This window comes from Equus caballus, chromosome 26, assembly GCF_041296265.1.
Source record: "Equus caballus isolate H_3958 breed thoroughbred chromosome 26, TB-T2T, whole genome shotgun sequence".
In the NCBI taxonomy this organism is placed as follows: domain Eukaryota; kingdom Metazoa; phylum Chordata; class Mammalia; order Perissodactyla; family Equidae; genus Equus; species Equus caballus.
Genome location: NC_091709.1, coordinates 47937430 through 47960708, shown reverse-complemented (window position 1 = coordinate 47960708; position 23279 = coordinate 47937430). Strand labels below are relative to the sequence as shown.

Below are 23279 nucleotides of genomic sequence, written 5' to 3'. Positions count from 1 at the left end.
TCTTACTGTGGAGTTTAAAGAGTTCTCTATATACTGTGGATACAAGCCCTTTTTGGGATATGCAATTGACAAAGATTTTCTCTGAGTCTCTGGTTTGTCTTTTCACGTCTTAATAGGGTCTTTCACAGAGCAAATGTTTTTAATTGTGATGAAGTACAACTCCTCAATTTTATCTTTTATGGCTTTTGTCTAAAATTTTCATTTTTATGGATGTGACTAACTCTCCTGTATTTTCTCCTAAATAGTTTATAGTTTTATATTTAGATATTTGATCCATTTTTTATTTAATTTTTGTGTAAGGTATGAAATTTAAGTCAAAGAATTTTTTCTTGGTTTTGTTTTTTGTGTATGGATATCCAATTGTTTCAACACCACCTCTTGAAAAGACCACCCTTTTTGTGTTAAATTGCTTTCTTATCTTTGTCAAAAATCAATTGTCTATACCTGTGTGGGTGTATTCTCGGCTGTATTCTGTTTCATTTATATATGTGCCCATCTGTCCACAATGTCTTGATTACTGTAGCATTATAGTGTCTTAAAATTACTCCAACTTTATTCTTTTTTCAAAATTCTCTTGGGTTAACGAGTTCCTTTGTGTTTTCATGTAAATTTTAAATTCACCTTGTTTATATCTATAAACACTCCTGCTGGAATTTTGATAGGAAGTGCATTAAATCTATAGATCTATTTGGGAAGCATTAGCATCTGTATTATACTGATTGTCCCAATCTATGAAGACAGGATGTCTCTTATTTGGTCTTCTTTCATTTCTCTCATCAGCATTTTGTGGTTTTCGGCATATAAACCTGTGCATATTTTGTTAGCTGTATAGCAAGTATACCGCTTTTTGGAGTTCTTGTAAGTGGTGTTGTATTTTGAATTTTGGTTTCTGATTGTGCACTGATGTCATATAGAAATAGAGATGATTTTTGTATGTAGGCCTTGCATTTTTTTTTCGCAGAAGATTAGCCTTGAGCTAACATCTGCTGCCAATCCTCCTCTTTTTGCTGAGGAAGACTGGCCCTGAGCTAACATGTGTGCCCATCTTCCTCTACTTTACATGTGGGACGCCTGCCATAGCATGGCTTAACAAGCAGTGCATAGGTCCGCACCCAGGATCCCAACCAGTGAACCCTGGGCTGTCGAGGCGGAACTCGTGAACTTAACCACTGGGCCACTGGGCCGGCCCTGGCCTTGCATTTTTAAACAAGTGAACTTGCTTATTAGTTCTAGGAGGTATTTTTTGTAGCCTTAACGGGATTTTTGATGTAGACAATTGCGTCATCTGCAAACAGGACAGGTTTATTTCTTCCTTCCAAATCTGTATGCCTTTTATTTCCTTTTGTTGTCATATTGAATTGACTAAACTTGCAGTACTCTCTCCAACAGGAGTGGGGAGATCAGACATCCTTGTCATGTTCATGATTTTAGGGGGAAAGCGTTAGTCTTTCACCATTACCTATGATGTTAGTTGGCAGGTGTAGCTTATTTCACTTTAACCAGAACCAAAACCTCATCTGATCTTTTATATTGATTAAATTGGCAAAATGTGTTTATGTCCAGTACTGCTTAGTGAAATTCTTATAAAACAAATTTTCCAATCATTCTTTTTTAAAAGAATATTCAAATCATTAGAATTCTAGTAGAATAAATATTGTCATAATAAGATGTGTAGCTACAACAGCAGCACATGCTTTTACACATGCAAATCCACTCTGTCCTAATTCAGGAGGGCAGTGCCATCTCTGTTTTACATGTAGAAACAGAATGACCACCAGCTGGTTCTAGAGCTCATGTTCCTGACCACTAGCCAGGCAAACTCTGTGTTCGTTCTGGTCAAATATAAAGACCAATGATGACATTCATTTCAGACCTGGAGGAAGGAGTCTGGGGTTTGAAAGTGGCATCTAATGTCTGAATTGTAAGACTTTTCTTCTAGGGGGAAGGGTACATAGATTTGCCTATTAAAGTAGAAGTCATACAGCTGTCTGTGGACTTTACAACAGCAATCACACTCACTGTGAGCGTCCTAGCCCCTTCTCTCCAACAGGAGATTTCTTGCCCAGAGAAGGGAGAAGTCCTGCCAGCAACACCGCCACCTGAGGCCCACGCAGCAGCAGTGAGTGCTGGTCAGGCGACAGCTCTGCTGTGGCCCCATCAGCTGTGCTTTGTCCAAGGCTGCACCCAAGGCCTCAGCTGTCTTGGGGAGGCGACTGTGGGAAGAACCTCGGGGACAAGCATAGACTTGATTTATCGTGTTTAACAGCTCAGTGCCCCATCAGGCTGTAGGAGGCCAGGAAAGCAGAACCCGACAGAGCTTATTAGCTGCTTTATGCTCTTTGAGAGACTCACAATGCATGTTATGTCCTCGAGGCCATGTAGAGGAGAGGAGATTTCTGTAATGTAAGGCTCTTGCCAGTCACGGTTAGCATTAGAAAGATGTTCAGGGCTTATGCAACCCCTACGTCAGTGAGCATTCTGCACAGGCTGCTGGCTTGTCGCTAAAGTGTCCAGACAGACAAATGCAATGGGGCTGGGAGTCAGCGGCCTGCTCCCCTCCCCTCCCTGCTCTAGAGGCTGTAGTGTACTGGCCTTGTGTCTGGGATGGTACAGAGCTTTTTTCTCTATGGCAACATGCAGGCTTCCCCAGGGATGCTGATACTTCTCAGTCCTACCTTTGGGGAAAGTGCCCAGCGTCTAGGGTATAATCTACGTCTGAGCGTGTCTCTTACAAATGTTTCAATTATTTCAAGTATGTATTTCAAGACTATTAACGTCTTTCATGGGGAGACAGGGTAGGACTCCCTGAGACCTGGGTCCGGCCCTGGCTCTGACACCCCCTCCAGCCCCTGGTGTGATGAGCTGTGTGTGGACTTGACCTTCCCAGAGGCTGCAGGTAAGGGAGCCCTGCTTTCTCTGTGTGCCTAGCACTTGCATACAGCAGATGCTCAGTCTGTCTGCATATGTCTTATCTTCCCGTAGACTCTCTGGCCACAGTGCCGATCACAGCAGGGACATTCAACAGGAACACTCACTTCTTACCAGGTCCCTGGCACTGGGGCAGAGAACGAGGGAACACAGCCATCACCCTTGAGTGGGTCTCAAGTTTGGTGGAGGAATTAGACTGCAGCCTGGACAGTTGGCAACCCAAAAGGTTGAAAATCAACCTTCAATTCCTACCTCACCCTTCAAACGTATATCCCAGGTAGATTGGAGATCCCAGAGGTCCTCTTCTGGAAGGAAGTGAAGGAGATCTTCTTAGGGCCTCAGGTCAATGAGATGTGAAGGGAAGAGACTGGGAATGGTCCCCATGCTTCCACTGCACTGGGGGAGGATTGGACATCCCTCCCTCCTGTCCTCACCCTGGATGGTGGACATCACCTAGGTCCTTGCTGGCAGACATCCAAGACCACAGCGGGAAGCCAGGAGAGGGTGCTGAGCCAAAGGAAGTCAGAGGGAATGGCAGAAACACACAAGGTCCACCTGCCGGTGGGGTCTGCCCAACTCGTCACTCTCCAGGCCCAGCTGACAAACAACATGAGCTTTCTGGTGTTGTGTGATTTAGCCCAAGGGAATTCGATGGATGCCGTGGTGACAGCATCAGCAGGGACAGAACTGTGCTTACCGACCCCACTGTGGACTCCCAAGGATGGCAATATGATGCTGGGACCTGACCGGACCACTAAGGTGTCTGCAGTGCCCATCCACCCAGGACATCACAATGAGCCAGGCACGCAGCACAGCCTGGGGGGCAGCCTTGGTAGAGACACTCCAAGTTCCCCAGGTGCTGGACCAGCTGTGGTTCCTGACAGTGATTCCTGAGACCCTGGAACCAGTTATGGGTTCTGGGAAAAGAGATGCTTGAGTCGGAATTACTGTGGCCACTTGGGTTTCATAACTGGCTTTGGGACCAAGAGCTCCCGCAGCACAGCCCTCCTGACACCTCCCGCTTGGAGACACATGCACTGCACTGCGGGTCTGTGCCTCCTGAATATCAGGGGCCCCTGATGGGCACTCTCCAGGGTGTGTGCCCCATGACACGGCAAGAGGCCAGCAGGGAGGAGCCACCCACCACACAGATGGGTACAGATGATGACCGGACACACAAGACTCAGAATAATCTACAGATAATTATAAGAAGGGATGAGTTTAACTGGGTGACTGGAATTATCTATCTCTGCACCAGCAAAAGTTAGAAAATGAAAACTTAATGAAAGATACCATTTATGAGAACATAAAAAAAATCAGAGTTGGGATAAATCGAACAAAAGGTGTGTAAAACCTCTATGAAGAAGACTATAAAACATTATTAAGAGAAATTAAAGAAGACTTAAGAACTAGAGAAATATATCACATGCATGGACTTGAATACTCAATAAGTTGGTAATTCTCCCCAAATTGACCTCCAGTTTCAATTACATAGACAAGCTGATTTTAAAACATATGTGAAAAATGCATCAGGCCAAGAGTAACCAAGACTTTCCCAAAGAAAAAGCATGAAGTGAGAAGATCTATTTACCAGAAAGCTAGAGTAACTTAGTCTGCATGATAGGAGCATAGGAATAGACAGCAGAGTGATGGAACACACCAGAAAGTCAGGAAAAAGGGCACTGGTATGGACGCTCGCAAAGCAGAGGTCAGTCCTCCTGACAAATGGTGCTGGGTCAACTCGATCAGCGAGTAGAAAAATAACCTGAAGCCTACCTTATCAATTCCATCCCCAAATAAATTCCAGGGGACTGTGGCTCTGAATGAGAAGACAACATAGGGTCCTAGCTCCATGAAGTGGGGAGAAGGACAGACTGCTTAGACAACAAGGCTCCAATGGTTTACAAAAAGATCGATATGATGGACCACATTGGAATTAAGATCTTCTGTTTGTCAACAGACACGGTCAGGAGAGCAAAAAGCGGCCCACAGAGTGGGAGAAGATATTTACAATTCATTTAATCACACAGGGCTCCTAGCCAGAAAATACTTCCATATCGCTCATGGAAAAGTGAGCTAAAGCCTTGAACAGGCAACATCCCAAACGGCTAATAAATATGTCAGAAGGCAGTTAGCCTCATCAGCCATGAGGGAAACGCAGATTACAGGCACAGAGCTGTTCTAGCACTGGCCCACCAGAACACAACATAACACAATACAACACAACACACACAACATGAACCCCAACTCGAAGCGCTGGTGAGCATGCGCTGCAGCTGGAAAGTAGGGCTCACACACTCACTGGGAGAACTGGTCCTGCTTGTGAGGTTGGCCATGTGTATGTGCTGGGAGCCAGCAACTCAGCTCCTGATCAGTTAGAGATTCTAATGTTCTGATCAAATACTAACAAATAGAATCAGCAAAGTATGAAGACTAATAATACTGAGGTTTAGTCTTGGAATGCATGGGTCATTTAATATCAGGAATTCGGTCCACATAATTAATAAATTAAAGGAGAAACTCAAAACAATATAAATAATAATAAACAATACCTAACGCTGATGCAGTCTCTATGGTGTGCTCCCCACAACCCTGCAAGGAAGGCACATCCTCATTTCACAGAGCAGACACGGGGTGGGGCAGGGCACATGCCTGCGGCCTCATATCTGGGAAGTGGGAGCTAGGACTTAGCCCAGATGCCCTTGACAGTGCATATGGTGCTTCTCAGCAGGTGCTGGAAAGGCACATAATAAAACTCCACAGCCATCACTGATAAGATAAAATAAAATAGGGATAGAAGAAACATTTTAAGTAAAGATCATTTACCCAAAAAAAGCAAAGCACTGATTTCAAGTCTGTGTCCTTGGGACCATTTTTTACTGGAGAAGGGGGCACAGAGCTCTTAATTCCAGCTTTTATTACAACAAAAGGACATACATGGTAATTTGTTCCAAGAAAAATATGGAAATTAGGGAAGAATTTTAGATAAACATAACAAAAGGAAGGATGTTGTGCTGTTAGCATGAAATGCAAATGAGTCTGGGACAAGTTGAGTATATGAGATTTTTAAGGAAAAATAGCAGCCAACCAGCTAGGAAGAAAAAGGCTGTGGAAGGGGCCAGTCTGGGCTGTGGGGACGCTGCACTGAGGGCAGGAGCCTCCGCACTGAAGCTGACCTCTCATCCCCAGGCATCCACTCCCTGCAGCTCACTGAGGATGTGAGAAATGCTTGTGTTGGGAACACGTCACAAGGCAATAACAGAGCAGGCTGCCTCGCTGCCTGATGGGAACCAATGTTCTTCATAAGCCGCTTATTAATGTGGCACCCCAAAATAGGAACCTCAACCCCTCCTCCTGGGGTGTTCTGAGTGCTGGGCTGCTCCCGGCTCCCTGCCATTCCCTGGGCAGGAGATGCAGCCCAGTTGTTTCAGAAGTTAGCCAAAACTATCCCCAGAGAAACGTGCATAACCACCCTTGCTCTGCCAGATCCAGGGCTCTGAGGAGTGAGCAAGTCCTGGGATTCGCTGCCTACCACAAGGTTCACACCCAGGAGAGGGCATGAGGAGGTGGGTCACAGCCTGGGGCCCCTATAAGGTCATCAGGGCAGTAGCCGCCCCTCATCCTTATGACCCAGTTAGGGTCAAGGACCCTGCGCTCATCCACCAGCACTGCCCTAGGACGCAGGGGTGAGGCAGACTTGCCAGCCTGCCCTCCTGCACTCAGAGCTGGCGGGGAGAGTGGGAGAAAGCACCTAGAAAGGGCACAGGTGCGCAGCTCTCTCAGGAGCTGGGCCAGGGCTGCACAGCTGTCCCAGGGCCCCTTTCCTTAGGAGGTGTCTTCACGGGGTACCTCAGGTGCTGACGGGGTTCTCGTTATCGAGAGGGCTGGCTTCTCTTTCCTCAAAAGACTCAGAGTAGTCTCAGTCCCGAGAATAAGAACAGCACCATGGTCAGAGCTGTGACAACACTGCTAACAGAAAGGCCAACTGTCTGGTCCATAGATGGGACACAGAGGCCAGAGGCAGCAGGTAGCTTGCCTACTGGACCGGACCGTGGGGTAGGGACTTGCTGGCAGCCCCAGGCAGCCTGGTCCAAGGCCCTGGCCTTCCTGTCCACCCTGCCCTGTGCAGCAGGAGGGCCTGGGACCTAGTGACCCAGCCTCATCACTGCAGGGCCCAGAAGCTTCCAGCCAGATCATGGCTGCTCCTTGCCCCCACCAGTCCTTGTGTGGCTGCCTGAAGCACAGGCAGCGAGTCTGGAGGTCACTCGTGCCTTGTGGGGGCCTGGGTGGGGCAGGAGGGACCACAGCACACGCTCTACTTCACCAGCCTGGAGCTCCCAGCTGCCCTGCTGGCAGGTCTCCCAGACACACGACTGATGTTTTCAGAAGATGCATTCAGCATCACAGGCAGAGTCACAGATTACTCTTAACTATGTTGGAAAAATAAGCTAAAATTAGTTTAGCAGGACATTTCTTTCAATGTCTCAATATTTTAGTAATAATATCATTATAATACTGACAAATGGCATCTGCTAAAAAAAATAATTTTTTTAAAAAGATATAAGCTAAAATAACTAAAACCATTAAGAATCTTCCCAAAGGAAGGAAAGGAAAATTGAGAAAAAATAAGAGGAAACATAAATATAAAGATAATAAATGTGAGTAAAACTCTAGAGAAAATAAAAATGAGTGAAAACATGAGAAGAAAAACAAGTGATTCAAGTAGTTAAAAATAGACAAGACTTATAAAGGTTAAGAAAACAGAGACAGCACCAGAGAACTAAAAATTAAACAAAGATAAATTCAGGGGAAAAAAGCAAGACAATTTAGATAAAAAACTAAAAAGACAAAAAAAATTTCAAGTTTAAAGTATGACTAAAAGCTACAAAAAGTCAGATTAAAAAACCAAGCATACCGTGAGTTGGAAATTGAACCTGATGCCACTGAATTGCAAGCGTCTTTGATAAATCCCAGGGAAGCAATGGCCTGCGCCCCGCCTGCAGGGTAGAGTTGGGTCACAGAGATCCAGTATGCAGACATGGGATGGAGGTGGCCTGGGAACAGGCTCCAGGGAAATGCACACACACACTCAAACCTGTGGTCTGGCTGGGCAAACACCCTCTGGCTGACTGAAGCCCTCACCCTGTCAGGCGTGAGCTGCCCTGCCCATCAGGGACAGCGCACAGACAGCGTCCTAGCGGGAAGCTGAGGGCAGGAGGGGGATGGCCAGGGGATGCTGAGGGGGACAGTAGTGGGTCTGCCCCCACAAGCCCTGCTCTGTGCTAAGGGATTTGCACTTGTAATCTGGTTCCCACCCTGTAGGGAGCCCATCCTACGTGGGCCCACAGAGAGTCACATAGGAGGGAGCCTGAGGCACAGCCTGAGGCCCTGGAGTGGTCCTCTCCTGTGTTAGACTCACCCTGGGGGAGGGAGGGGAGAGCTGAGGATGACCTCTGGGCACCTGAGGGGTCCTGGCATCCAGGGGCCAGGGGCAGCCTTGGCAGAGGAGATGGGGGCAACAAGGCCACAACCTTCCTGTAGCAGTAACCGCACTGACTTGTGAGTACCTTGGGGTCCCCTCCCCCCAGCCGATGCTCCTGATGAGATTTAATCCCCTGGACTTCAATCTGCTGATGGCCCCTTAATCCTACAAACCTCTCGGCAGCCTGCCGCATTTAATTTACTTGTAATGGGTCTGGTTTGTTTTTATATGAGTGTGTGACATGTGTGTGACTACGGAGTTTGGTATTTCCACCTGCCAGAATGCAATTGAGGATTTATGCACCCATGCATAGATACCACACAGGTAAACCCAACAGAACCACCAGACTAGGGTGTCTGGATTCTTGAGCTTGGTTCTGCTGCAGTCTGCCAGGAAGAACTGGGTCATACCACATAAGCTTTGTTAAACAAAGATTTGGCTACAGCAGGACCTGAAATTCAATGGAAGAGAAGTTTCCACCGAGCTGCCCAGAGCTGTTCCCAGCACCCATGGGCTCCCCTGACAGGACACATGGCCTTGAGTGATGACACACTGTCCCAGGCTTTCTCCCCGTGCACCGTGTCCCAGCACACCTCCCGTTTGCTCACTGCCTGGGCCACAATCTTTGCTGACTGGGGGCTGCACATGAGGATAGGGATGGTGACGAGGATGGTGGCAACACTCAGGGACCAGATGATTGGCTCACTGTGTTTCTGGAAGCCCAGCCAGGTAGCTGTCCTGGAGGCAGGTGCTGTGGACGTCTTCCCTTTCCACCCCACTGGAGTCTGAAGCAGGGAGCTCTGAAACCCAGGGTGTTACTGGCTGAAACCAGCTGTCCATTCATTAATGTGTCCCCAGATGCCACTCCAGAGGCTTTGTGGCAATTTCAACCTCAGAAAGTCAAAGATACACATTTCTCAGTCACCCAGACCATGGAAAGATTTGATTATAACAGCAGCAGAATCCTTTTCAAAAGAAGTAAAAAGCAGAAAATAAAAAGGCAAAACAAATACCAGCAGAACTGCTCTGGCTGAGGTGTAAGTGAGCATGACAGAGCAAGCCATGGGCAGTCCCCCTCGCAGCTGGGGAGACAGGGCCCCAGAGGCTCTGAACAACATGCAGACCAGGAGGAAGGAACAGAGCCCTGAACTCCCCCTCCTCATCAGGGAGGGAGCTGCTGTCACTGGACCCTTTTCTTAGCATTTCCCAACAGACACACACACTACCTTTTGGTTTTGCATAGATACCACACTCTGTGTGTTCTGTGACGATGTTACAATGCAGGTATAATTTACAGGCAATGAATGCTCAAATCTAGATGTACAGGTTGAATTTCACAAACATTCGCCTGTGTGACTGCCAGTTTATGACACGGAACCTTCCAGACCTGGAGAGAGGTGCTGCTGGCCCCTGTCCTGTAGCTCCGCCAGCCCCAGCTAGTGCTGCTTGCTGCTGTCACCACAGTTCCCCCGGCTGCTCTTCCACTCGGACAGTCTGCACTTCTTTCAATCAAAACAACGTTCCTGAGACTGTCCATGCTTCCTGTTATCACTACTGATCTCACTGGAGAGCAGGCCTCCCCAGTGTGAACATGATCACACATAGTTGACCCTGCTCCTGTCCAAGGGCCTCAGCTGCCTCCAGTTCTGGGCCGTGCCTGGTGTGCACATCTGTGTGGGGACATGGGCCCTGCTGGGGGTGCAGGACTTGGTGTTTTCACTGAGCAAGCTCCACACGAGATGATCCACTAACTTTCATGTCTACACAGCTCCCACCTGTCTTAACAGTGTGTACTGACAGTCCCCTTTCTTGCTTATAACCATCTGCGCACATGCAGCCTTGGTGAGACAGATTCCCACAGGCGGAGCTGCTGGGTCTGGGGGTTTACACAGACGATCTGCATAGACACTGCATCCACGCAAAACTTCACTGCTCTCTAAGCGTGTTTCCTCTGGATGCTGCCTTCGTGGGCTCTCAGTTTGTTCCCAGTCTGCGTTTCTTAAGAACTGTGTGTTTATGTCTCCGTGGTTGCAGTTTCCCTCCTGACCTGTAGCAGCTTCCAGTGTCACTGTAACATTCAGGGCCTGTTCACTGAGTTACCACTCTCTCTTGCAGTTGGCCCTCGCTCTAGACCTGGGAGTGGTGTAGTCACGCAGGTGTGTGAGCACGGGACCTTGGCCTCTGTCTTCTGGGATGTGTGATTTGCTGAGGAAACCTTTCCCCAAAAAAGCCCGCTTTAAAAAGTTGATGTAGGAGCTGGCCCGGTGGCACACTGGTTAAGTTCACACATTCTGCTTCGGTGGCCTGGGGTTCGCCGGTTTGGATCCTGGGTGCGGACCTACATATTGCTTATCAAGCCATGCTGTGGCAGGCGTCCCACATATAAAGTAGAGGAAGATGAGCATGGATGTTAGCTCAGGGCCAGTCTTCCTTAGCGAAAAAAGAGGAGGATTGGCAGCAGATGTTAGCTCAGGGCTAATCTTCCTCAAAAAAAAAAAAATTCTATGTACATTTTCTAAGAATCCTTTAAGCTTTTGCCAGCTTTAGCTCATTCCTCCATCTCAAACACATTTGCATTTGGTGTGAGGTGTAGTTCTACATTTGCTATTTGCTTTTTTTTAATAGATGCCTAATTGACTTAACAACATTTATTGAATAGTTTTTCCATTCCTATTGATTTAAATACCACTATTATTAAAAATCAAAGGAAAACAAAACAAAACCCACCTCCCTTCAGACCTGTTCTCCTCCACTCACCTATTCCTGTCTGATGTTTTCATTAGTCTAGCCTGGTAGTTGGCTTCTATAGGTTTTTGCCCTTTTCTTCTGGATTGTTTTTAATGACAGCACCTGAACACACACACACACCTCAGTGTGGGGGCTGTGCGCTCATGGGAGTGAGTCCAGTGCTCGGGAGAAGGGGTAGGCAGGAGGCGAGGGCTGCTGGAGCCTTGTGCAGGGAGAGGGTATGAGTAGCTGGCTTCTGAACTGGCTGCCGTCTCTCTCTGGAGCTTGACCCCTGCTCCCAGCCAGGCCTCCAGAGATGCCAGACCCCATGGTGGCTCCCATGGTCCCCTGGCATTGTCTCCTTCCCTCACCTGACCACCCAGCAGACAGCACAGGCGAGGGTGCTGTGAGGCATCATCAGATGTCCTGTGGCCTCTCCCATGCCCTCCTTCTCACCTGGCCGCTGCCTTGGACTCCTGCTGACCTGAACACCAGTGAGCAGGACCACATTTTCTCTAAGGTTCCTGCTCTTCCGTTTTCCATGAGTCTCTCGCTCAGCAGTGGGGCAGATGAGGCACTGCTTAGCAATGGGGTCTTGCTGTGTAGCAAAGGCACAGACAGACAGACCCTGTAAGACTTCAGCACAATAAGGACTGACCTGAACACCAGAGTCACGCACCATATGAAACACTCAGAATGACACCACAGGGTTCCCCACTGGTTTGCATCTGACCTGATGGGTCATCTCATAAGCACGGTCACTCCGCGAGGATGCCTTAGCTGCCGACCCGGCCACGTCTACGGGTCACATGCCCGCAGCACCAGGAGAGGCACATGAACAATGTCTACACTTTCACTCCTGTGTGGTCAATGCCAGCGGCTCGCACAGTTACATAAACAGCAGCCTCACCCAGAAGGTTGTTAAATCACAGACTAGATCCCACCCCAGAGTTTCTGACTCAGGCAGTCTAGGAGAGGGGGTGGCTGAGAATTTGCCTCTCCAGAAAGTTCTCAGGTGATGGTGATGGTGGTACAGGACGCTCCTGGAGAATCACTAATCTGTACTATTCTTTAAAATAACACGGCTTTCACAGAGAGAGAGGGAAACCCAGTGCTCTTCCTGTGAGACATGTCATGCGTGCTCTTCCTGCAGATGGCCCTGGGGGCCCCAGGTCACAGCACCCAGCCTGCTGTACCTCAGTCCCCTGACCTCTGAACCCCGCATCTTAGCCAGAATGAGGATGTCTCTTCAAAAGCTTCAGCTGCAGGGCACTCAGGATCCCAAATCTTCCTGAGGCTTCGTCACATGGTGACAATCTGCTTTATTGTGGTGGGTTTCTTCTTGTGATGCACAAGGGGCCTCACAGAGATAGCACACACCACTGACAAACCAAGTGGGTAAGGTCAGAGGGCACTTGCAGAAGGCCAGCCTGGCCCAGCTCCATCTGTGGTCCTTTCAGCTCCCAGTGAGTCAAGGCCAAAAGCGATAAGCATGTTGTTAAGAAAGCAGCCCTGGTTTGCTCCTCCCAGGTCCCTTGCAGGAGTCGGCCCAGCTGGTGCAGACAGGCGTGTGGGGGGACCAGTGCTCGGAGCTGCTCACCTCTCGCTCCATGTGGGGACAGTGTCCTTCCGGGCAGTGCAGAAGGCCGTGGCCATACTGCTTCCACATTGTTACATTTAAATTATTTCTGGAAAAACAACACTCTATTCCACCAGTAAGTACAGTGAACAAACACCCCGTAATGCTCGCTGGGGTGCTGGCTTTACTTCAGAGACAACAGATCTCATTTCCCATAAAGGCAGTGAGTGGGGCACAATTTTATAATTCTATTAACAGGGAACACACGCGGTTGTCGTGTCAGCATGTCTCAGGCTTGCTACCACATATAATGACTGAGTGCTCACGTTCTCGGAGTCATGGGGACACAGGGCAGGTGGGGCAGGAGAAAGGAGACTTTAAAAACGGCATCGAGGGGCTGGCCCCGTGGCGGAGTGGTTAAGTTCGCGCGCTCCGCTGCAGGCGGCCCAGTGTTTCGTTGGTTCGAATCCTGGGCGCGGACATGGCACTGCTCATCAGACCACGCTGAGGCAGCGTCCCACATGCCACAACTAGAAGAACCCACAAAGAAGAATACACAACTATGTACCGGGGGGCTTTGGGGAGAAAAAGGAAAAAATAAAATCTTTAAAAAAAAAAAAAAAAAAAAAAAAAAAACGGCATCGAAATACGGGAGACCTTCCTCAGGCATAAAAGATGCATTTATAATCATGAATACAAAAAACATTGAAATTTCTGCCCTATCTTAAGGAAATAGTACAAAAACTTCCCTTTCTTCAAGACTGGAAAATGGGTAGAAGGAGCCCTTTAGAAATACTGCGTGAGATCCATTCACAGGCTACAGTTGGAAGGAAGTGGACAGTACCCTAAATGCTGAATATTTCTACAAGGCATTATTTCCAAGAAGAGAAAAGCTTCTTTTATTACCAAGGGTGCAACTGCTATTTTTTACATCTAAAATGCAGAGTAACTTATAATCTAAAGAGTTTACATTTACTTCTATGAACTTGGCCATGGACCCATGTTTCCTGGAAAGCTAGTTAAAATACAAATTTTAAACATTTTATCCCTGAAAGGCAAAAAAAATTTTCTCTGCTAGAACAGGCTCAAACCAAATACCATTATGACTTTGGTTCTGACAAACTATTTCTGAAAACATTTTTTCCCAGCAAATCCAAACAGGAGCATATAATTCGTCTAAATACGGCACCAGCGGTCAGTCCACTATACAGATACTACAAACATTTTATATTATCCTCATTACTTGCCAAAATATATTCATCAGAAGGATCCTGAACTAACAGAATACTTTAGTCCTTTCAAAGGACAGGCAAAAAAACCGAAATTTTGTTTTTTATAAGCTATAAAACTCACGTTAGTTATACAAACACTGTTACACTATTGTACATTCCACATCTGCTTATCATGAAGGAATCACATTCTCTAGCCTTCCTAGAGATAGAGAATTATGTTATTTGTCAATATAAGCATCAAGCTCCAAAAGTGCACGTCCTCATACATCAATAGCAAACATATATTAACTGTGTTCTCATACGTGGATCTCACAATGCTTTACATTAGTGGAAGCCGATAGCTCACCCGTGCACCTCAGAGGTCGACGTTCTCAAACACCAAGAGCCCAGGGCCCTGCACCATGGGGATGACCAACAACACCAAGAGCCCAGGGCCCTGCACCACGGGGACAACCAACATTTCTAAGAAAGAGAACCACATGTCCACACCTGTTCCCAGTATCAACGACTGACAAACACCTGTAAAATGATAAGTTCATCTTTCTACTTAATAACACTTTCACATTAGGGTGTTAATAGTTGACCTTGATTCTTAAAAAAGAGCCATATCATTAAAATAGAGGACTTGATGTGAATACCCTCATCTGAACGTCTAAAACCTTGTATAAATATAACACCATTTCCACTTTTTCCATCACAGTGAAAAATACTGCGCAGAGCTGCGGTCATCCTCCTAACACTCTTCCTGATAACCGGTACCCACCCGGCTCCTCAGCCCTCGTGGACTCAGCCTGTTCTCCTAGCCAGAGAAGCCTCGCTCGGGCCCCAGCATCCCCTTACCTCAGAACAAAGCGGCTCTGTGAGGTCGGGAAGGGCTGGTTGGATGTGGCTATCAGACAGATGGTCACTCTCCCTGTTTAGAGAAGATGAAATGCTAAAGGAGAAAAATTAGAGTGGTGTTTTGTTCTAAACCAAAGGAGGCTATGAATCCCATTGGCCTCAGGTTGGAAACCTCGTGACATGGGACCAGGCACATGTGACCTACTTTTCGCCCAACTCCCCTCGTTCTGTTGGAGGGGTGCACCCGGCATGGATGCGCTGTCATTTCAATGACTCCTTCCCCCAAACAGGGGCCACCGCACAAATCGGCATGCCTGCAGGACACCAGCCGCAGCAGCTAAGCCCTGGGAAGGGAAGGGTGGGTGCGGGCAAAGACCTCAGGGCCCAACACTAGTCACAACGCAGCTCTGAAGACTTAAGCTGTAACTGCTGCATGGGCTGTCTGCCGTGCACGGGCCTCGCACAAAGCTGCAGGATGAGGCTCTTCCTCACCAGGACGAGGTGCCTGAGATGGCACCAACTGCAAATCGTTTCTCCATCTTCTTCTTTGTTTGATCTAGAGCTTCTAGGTACCACCCTAAAAGCAAGCCGCACATAGAGACTTAGCACTGTGTGTCCTTGAGAGCCATCCTGATGTTAGGGCTCTGATCTGGGCAGCGCAAGACAGAAGGATGGACCCAGACCCTAGGAGAAGACATGGAGAATGCACACTGATCCACCCACCAAAACAGGCACTTCTGCCACCAAGCAGGAGAAAGTGGCCCTCCGCTTCCACTTTTCACTGAATTATCACTTTTACCTCACCATCTCACATGAAATCAGATGCAGATAAATGATAAAAAGGACAACAGGCAGTGGTCAAACTAGGACTGCGGACAGGAATCACTGGCTGTGAGGTCAGGCATGCATTTTGCCAGGAGTACTAAGCTGCCCACTGCAAGAGCCCACAGAATGTGCCACAGATTGTAATGCCAACAGAGGTGCACAGAGAGAAAGCGGAGGCACGCAGGTCTTACTACCAAAGTCAGCCTGATTGTTCATTATGGGAAGTAAAAATGAAAAATAACACAAGTATTGGAAGCTCATTACAGAAAAAAATAGAAAACACATATATGCAAAAAAAACCCTGTAATATCATCACCCAGAAAGACCACCTGCAATAGCAGGATTTTGGGGGTTTACCTATTCATATTTTTTCCAGTAGGTGTGTGTTATTATATTTTTTAAGAAAAACAGAACCAAACCACCCATGTTTGTCCTGTTCTTTTCATTTAACATTAAATACAAAATACTTTTCTATGTCAATATATTTAAATCTACATAACAGTGATCAAATTCCCAATGACGTTCTATTTTATGCACAAAATTTTATACTTCCATTTATGCATAAAAATATAATTAATCTGCAATGATTGTATATCCTGGGTTTTTGAACTGTTATATTAAACAATGTTTTAACAATAATCTTCGGGTGGACCGCATTCCGACCCTCTCTTATTTCCTTGGAATGCATATTTATAGATATAATTTCAGGGTCTCGAAGGATACACATGCTTGAAGCTCTGGCACACAGTGACAAACCCGCTTAGCCAGCCAGCGGCACTCCCATGAGGAGGGGCCTTTCCCCGCTCCCACCCACCCAGGCAAGCTGTCATCAGTGCCCAACCGAGCTCTGAGTCCTGGGGATGTCAACATGTAGCAGCCAGGCAGAGGAGGAGGACACTAACAGCCAACATGAAGACAGCCCTTGCTATGTGTCTGGCACTGTCAGCTAATTCACGCCCCACAGCAGCTCCCTGTGTAGGGTCTGTCCTTATTCCTGCTACGGATGACAGAAGGAACCGCACAGTCACTCATGGCTTGCTCACGCTCATAAAGCTCAGGCCATCGAGGGCCTGTGCTCTTGCCTACCAGGTGACTGACAGCAACAAGTGCCACTGACAGGGCGTTGGGGTGGCCTGGACACTGACCTTAGGGTCTGGTGGGGGTAGGTGTGTGGACCTTCACAAGGCAGGTCTGGTGCAAGATGAGCTGGTAGCGCCAGTAAAGCCAGTCATTAAGGGGACACAGAGATGAGTGGTCACTGCAGGTGGACATGCTGCCAAGGGGCATGCCCACCTGTTTACATGCAGGTGGGAAGCACAGAGAAGGAGCAAGGCAGAAGTCAAATCCTTGAAGAGGTGAGAAGGACAGGAAACAAGAGGGACACAAAGGACCAGAGTCACTGGCCAAAGAGAAGGAGCTGAGGGTGTGAGGACCACAAAGAGGGCCAGAAGGGAAACTGAGGGACAGTGGCATCCAGGGAGCCAAGGGGAGACTAGTTAGCACTGAGCTGAATGCTGCTGAGAGGAAGAAGGCCAGGGTGAAAACTGAGGACATGACTGCGGGCAGTTTCAGGGTGGAAGACACATTGCACATGGGGAGGGGATGGGTAGGAAGGAGAGGAGAGAGATGGGTGAGGAACCACACTCCACGAACACTACACCTCCCGGATGGGGGTGGGCCAGCACAGGGCACTCAGTGCCTTCACGTTCATTGGAATGTGTTGGGCAAAGTGGTGGGGCACCTCCCTAGTGGCTGTGGGTTTTCTGTCTTAGTGGACCACCCATTACTTCTGCAGCCATGTCGCATGCCTAACACAGGCTCAGATGCTCAGACCATCAAGCATGGGGGAACCTGGCAGATGCGGCCAGGCAAAGCGCAGGCAGACAAGCAGTGCATGGGCTCCCCAGCATGGATCCAGGTAGGCTGAAGAGGAGGCAGAGAGTCCAGAGTGGGGCCCCCTCGGCTCCTGGCTTAGGTGAGCTGCAGCCTGGCCTGGGTGTGCTCCTGGCCGGTCCTCCACATGTGCCGGAAGAAGCCCAGTCAGCTCTGGTCTGGTTTATATAACCGACCTTGCTCTTGACCACAGCCTGGGATGCGCCAGTCATGTGAAAGAAGCTGTTTCATTTGGCTCCTGTCCAAATCCAGCAGATTTCAAGACTGCTGTGACCAGTCACTGACATTCAGCCCAAATAGACACCTGGAGGTTGAAATGGTTTTAACAGTCCTCTGTGCAAAGCAGAACAAAGCAAAGATCAAAACAACACAGGACACAGGCTTATGGAATTGGGTCAAACACCACGGGATTAAAAATGCTGAGCTGCAATTAAAAAAACCCAAAACCAGACAGACAACATTTGGGCAGCACAGGAGAGAAGCCGGTACTGAGAAGAACAATCAAAAAATTCAGAAAGTCGGTGAGGGACCTGGTGTCCCTTATTATAAAGTCTTGTGACTTTTTAAAGATGCACCTGTTTCTTTGACAACCACCTCAGAGGTACGTTAACTCAGAACCTATACAAGGTTTGTGTTGTGAATCTGCATTAATAAATTATACAGCTTAACACAGATTCTCAGTGGCCACCTTTGGCCCTGGATAAATAAAGCACCCTAGAATGTACTCTTATATTGGCGGTACCCTCATAACACAAAATATATGGATGGATAAACTAGAATTGGGCTGGAGCTGACCAAGGCATGTGAGTGGTAGAAGGAACCTCTGAGGTTCCTTTATTTTATAAGTGAGAAACTGAGGCCAGGAAAAGTCAGTACTGCAGGCTCAGAACCCGTGAGCCCTGCCAGAGAGAACCCAGGGCTCAGAGCACTGGAGAGCAAAGCAGCACACAAAACAGACACGCTACCGCATACACTCTTGCATACATGCACACACAGTACCCCACGTAAGCACACAACACACATGCTCCTGCACACAGAACACACATGCTACTTCACATGCTCTTGCACACAGCACACACACTCCTGCACACAGAACACACCTGCTTCTCCACCCGTGCACACACAGCAGGACTGTCAGCAGAGCCAGGCGAGCCTGCTTTGCTTAGCACAGGGCTCCTCATGTGGCTGGTGCTTATGTACAGGGGAACTAATAAACAAGCTGACAACAGACCTGGCTCTCCAGATTTCCCACCCAGTGAGTGTTCTTTACAAAATGGCAGGATGAGGACCTGGAAGGGTAACAACAGGGAATACTTACGGGAAAACAGTTCTAAAGGTTCCCATGCTCCTCAAAATTCAAGGGAAAAAGCCACAGAGAAACATTTCTGCCTCAGCTTAGACCTGCTCCCTCAAACTTTGATCTGCTTCTTCAAACTCCATCTCAACTCAACAAGACTTTTCAAGAGTCAACCAGGAATGAGGTTCCTACATTATCACATTATTGCATCAACTGCCTTTCTTTGTTGAACTTTCCCTGTTATCATCATTTGTCTTCTCTCCTGTACTACTTCCCATTTGACACCATATCATGGACTGAAGAGGGTAAAGTACACATTGTGCCACTTCAAACATACTTCATTTTCCAGAGTGAGCTTGACTTTCCCATACACAGTCTTGGTAAACAAACGAGCAAACAAAAGACACTTGACAGGAACTCACCTTCCCCCATAAGCAGGCTCTAAGAGTCAGAGCAGATCCATAGACCACAAATGTTCAGCCTTAGTGTAACTCAGAGCATCATAACCGGAACTGGTGCTTTATAGGAGGACTGACTTTGTCGTGGAACCCCTACCTAAAACACAAAAACACAGGGGGATGAGCTTACAAATCTATAACCTTGTCCATAACGACTGAGCTTCAACAGAATTGCTTTCTGGCATTCAAGAGAGCAGTAAACATTTCTTAAACATTCAAAGATGAGGCAGCTAAGACTGTGGAGATGAGATGCCAGCAAGAACTCACTCTGGGATACCACCCTCTATGGCCCAAATGAGGCTGCTCCAAAAACAAGGAGGTTTCCATTTGATAAATGAGAAGTCCAAAAGAAGAGTTTTGGTAAAACTGTATAAACTTTGAGAATGTAAACAAAACAGTCAACTTTCTATTTATAATATTTAGCATATTTATACACATATATACTGATTTTTAAATAACATTTATGAAATTATATATTAATATAAATACATCGCTGGTTTTCTACTTCTACAGAAGGTATAATAATTTCATTCAAACTCTTTAATTTCAGAATGCAGTTTTGTCCAAATAGAGCCACCTTCTGCACCATCTAGCGTGCTTCCAGAGTGCATCACTTCACCTTGATCTGAACTGCTTGACTTTTTACTTTTTGAATTCATGTTTGCTGTCCAAACTGTAAGTTTAATCTCCAGTCACAAGTACCCATTTTCTTAACATTCTCTGCTTTGCTGTGTGTTTTTTTTTAAGTCTTTTGTCAACATAATATATTGTAAGGTATGCTAACATGCTGCTTAGCCTTAGTTTCTGAATCTGTAAAATGGAGCTAACAGCTATTAAATGAAAATAAATGAGATAATAAACATAAAGCATCTAAACATAACATGCAATAAAGGCAAGTTTTCCTTATTGTTTGGTATAATTTCAGGTGATTAGAGAACAATAAAGTTTTCAGAAAAAAATATGGAGCAATTTAAAATATTGTCTTTGCTGTGTTTTTAATCTATTCCATAGGTGTATATTTATGACCTCCATGAATTATTGCTATAGACAACTGAAAAGGCTTGCCTATAACAGCATCCAACATTTGGAATTGTGAGGTCACAACACCAAAAATAATTAGAAACCTATGTTAAATGTCTTTCCCTTTCTCTGAGTCAATCAGGTAATCACTTTAGGCAATAAACAACAGCACTGACTTTGTTTCAAGCTAAAATGTCTTATCCATATAATACATTAAGGTACAACTAAAAACTCTGGACATTAAATATGAAACAAACATCAGAAAACCTTTCAAGATGGAGAAAAGAAAGTAAACTGGCTAGGGTACCTCAGATTTGAAGAGTGATGTGGCAGTGAATTCACCATTTTGTTTTGTTTTGTTTCCCTCATATATATTCCCAACTGGTCACTGAAAAAGCCTGCACCCTAAAAATGCCAAATAACAGAAGAAAAGTCTGCTCTCTGTCTCTATGCAAAGGACTGGGCACAGGAAATCTAGTGAGCCAGAAGTCTTTTTGACAATACCTGCCCTACTCCAGGTGAAGTGACAGGATACCCCCGCATACACTACAACCGAAGAGCCTGTGCTGGGAGCCTAGACTTCCACACCTACCCAGCAGCAACAAGGCACTCGTCCCTCTACGATGGAGTCAAGGGACCACGGGGGAGGAAAGTGAGTAAAAACAAGAGTAAGAATTAACACTTTCTTTAAGGAAGCACAAGGTCTCCAGATGCCCCAGCACCTGTCATTGCTGGCTGGACACTCTTCTATTCCCACAGACAACTGCAGTCTTCCTTTCTGAGCAGGATGGCTCACTGAGGATTGGACAATAAGCAGTTCTGAAGAGAGTGCAACGCCAAAGTTAAACCAGGAGTGTGGTGCGGAAGAAAACAGACTGAATAAAAAGACCTCCTGTCCCCTCCTCCCAAGAGGCTCTCAGAATTCTAGCAGGCAGGATGATTCCTTCTAGTAAGGTACAGAAAGTAGAAATGGTACAGACAGCAGTCTCTGATAACAAGGCAATATAATCAGAAATTAATGGACTTTAACCAAAGGACATTCCATTTGCAATTTACTTCATTGTAGAAACATCTAAAGGGTAGTAGCTTACTAAATATATATGGCTCTGACGTTTCACTAAATTGGTAAGGAACACCAGGAGACTAGAAATCTGGGACATGACGTGGCAAACAGACATACTCATGCAACGACCCACTTCTGCTGACATTGCCAACATGCTTCAGGGAGCCAGAGACACCAAGCACCCTGTTAGATGTGAGTCATCGTGAAAATCTCAGAGATGAAATGCTCTGCTGTTCTCTTTTCAAAACACAATTGTGTTAGGAAGGGAGGACGACAGAGAAGATACAGTGAGGTACGTGAGTCCCCTTCCTCACCTCTATGGCTTTCCCTCACTGCGTGACCCACTTAGTAACGACAGAAGCAATAGTTTTTAACGACTTGCTGAACAGGCCGTCACAACAAATCAGCTTCAAAGGATGAGTCCCCAAGGACGTCCCATCCCCTCCTGGGCAAAGTCCAGAGAAAAGAAGCCCATTCAGCTGCAAACTATACACACACACACACACACACACACAGGTAGGCACATCCCCACACACAAGTGCACATGGGGGCACAAGCAGCTCACATCGTCATCCGTGTTCTTAATGAAGGGCTTGGACTGCATCAGAAGTTTGAAACATCAGACAACAAGGAGGCAGAGGGCTGTCCTACCTGCTTTCTACTGGGCTTCCTCCACGTCCTCCTTTTGCCAGGAGGACACGTGTCAGCAGAGGGTGAGTGAGGGGAGGGCAGTAGAAGATGGATGTGGAGAAGAGACGAGGAGCCATGTTGGCTAGGGTGTTTTAGACCATTTTAAGAATGGGGGCAGGTAGAACCTGTGGGAAACAGGGCTATGAGAAGGCATCAGGAAGAAAAGAGGCATGACAAATCACAGTATTCTAACACAGCAATCAGGCTGCTGGTACGGAAAACAAGCTGAAGGTGAAGAGGGGCAGGAGAAGCAGGAGGGACTTCAGGAGCTTAAGCAATAATCCCATTGAGAGGTGAGAGCTGTTTCGGTACAGTGAGGAAGTACACAGATGCTCCAAGAGCCCGAGATTGGGAGTTCAATCTGAGGAGTGACACTCAAGCCTAGCAACCCCTGCCTACCTGGTGGGAGACGGAGCACACCCCCTGGTCACAGCACACAAGCATAATGACAACATAACAAATATGTGGAGTGCATAAACAACACAAAAATATGATGCTGTGTGTGTGAAACTCTGTACCTGACATCTAGAGGTTACAACACATTCTCCTAAAGCTCTCAGAGAACAGAACAAAAATTGACAATGTTCTAACTCATAATGCGAGTCTCAACAAATTTGGAAGACATAGAATCAACAGACCATGCTTTCTACCCACTAGGCAATTAAATTAGATATGATTAGCAAAAAGATAACTTTATAATTCCCCGGGACATAACATTTTTTAAATGCGTCTAAATAAGAAATGGATGGGATCAACATAATGAAATTAGAAAATAATTAGACCTCAACAATAATAAAATTACTATGCACCAAAATTTGTAGCCAGCAGCTACAACAGAACTTACAGGAAAACTTACAGCCTTAAAAGCCCATATTAGGAATAAAGAAAGGCAGAAAATTAGCGAGTAAAAAACGCAATTTAAGAAGTTAGAAAAATAACAGAAAGTATCCACAGAAACTATAAAGAAGGTAAAAATAAGGCATAGATCAGAAGTTAAGAAAAGAAAAGAGAGCCAATTGAGAAAATGAACAACTATAAAATTTGGTTCTTCAAAAAAGGTCTAAAAATGCACAACCCTCTGATGACATTGGTCGAGAAAAATAATCAAGAAAGTACAGATGATACTAGGAATTAAAATGAAAACAAAAACTGCTGGTTCTGGACAAGATGAAGTAGACACATTTCTCCCTATTCTTCCTGCTGAGTACAACTAAAAACTTGATATTAAATATGAAACAAACATCA

The 23279-nt window shown here is 46.5% G+C and overlaps 1 protein-coding gene across 50 annotated transcripts in view; it reads right to left on the bottom strand.

The window, feature by feature from the left end:
* The window catches only part of PCBP3 (poly(rC) binding protein 3), a 281196-nt gene that overhangs the window by 51021 nt on the left and 206896 nt on the right, over positions 1–23279 (bottom strand). For 44 of the 50 annotated variants that reach the window (XR_011433039.1, XR_011433038.1, XR_011433040.1 and 41 more), the window contains one exon: positions 19226–19358. The exons of the other annotated variants lie outside the window; for them this stretch is intronic. Coding sequence is in view for 28 of the 44 variants with exons in the window: in XM_070252611.1 (XP_070108712.1) it covers positions 19226–19235 (10 nt within the window). In the remaining 16 variants the exon portion in view is untranslated. The remainder of the gene's footprint in view (positions 1–19225; positions 19359–23279) is intronic. 50 annotated transcript variants of the gene reach the window in all.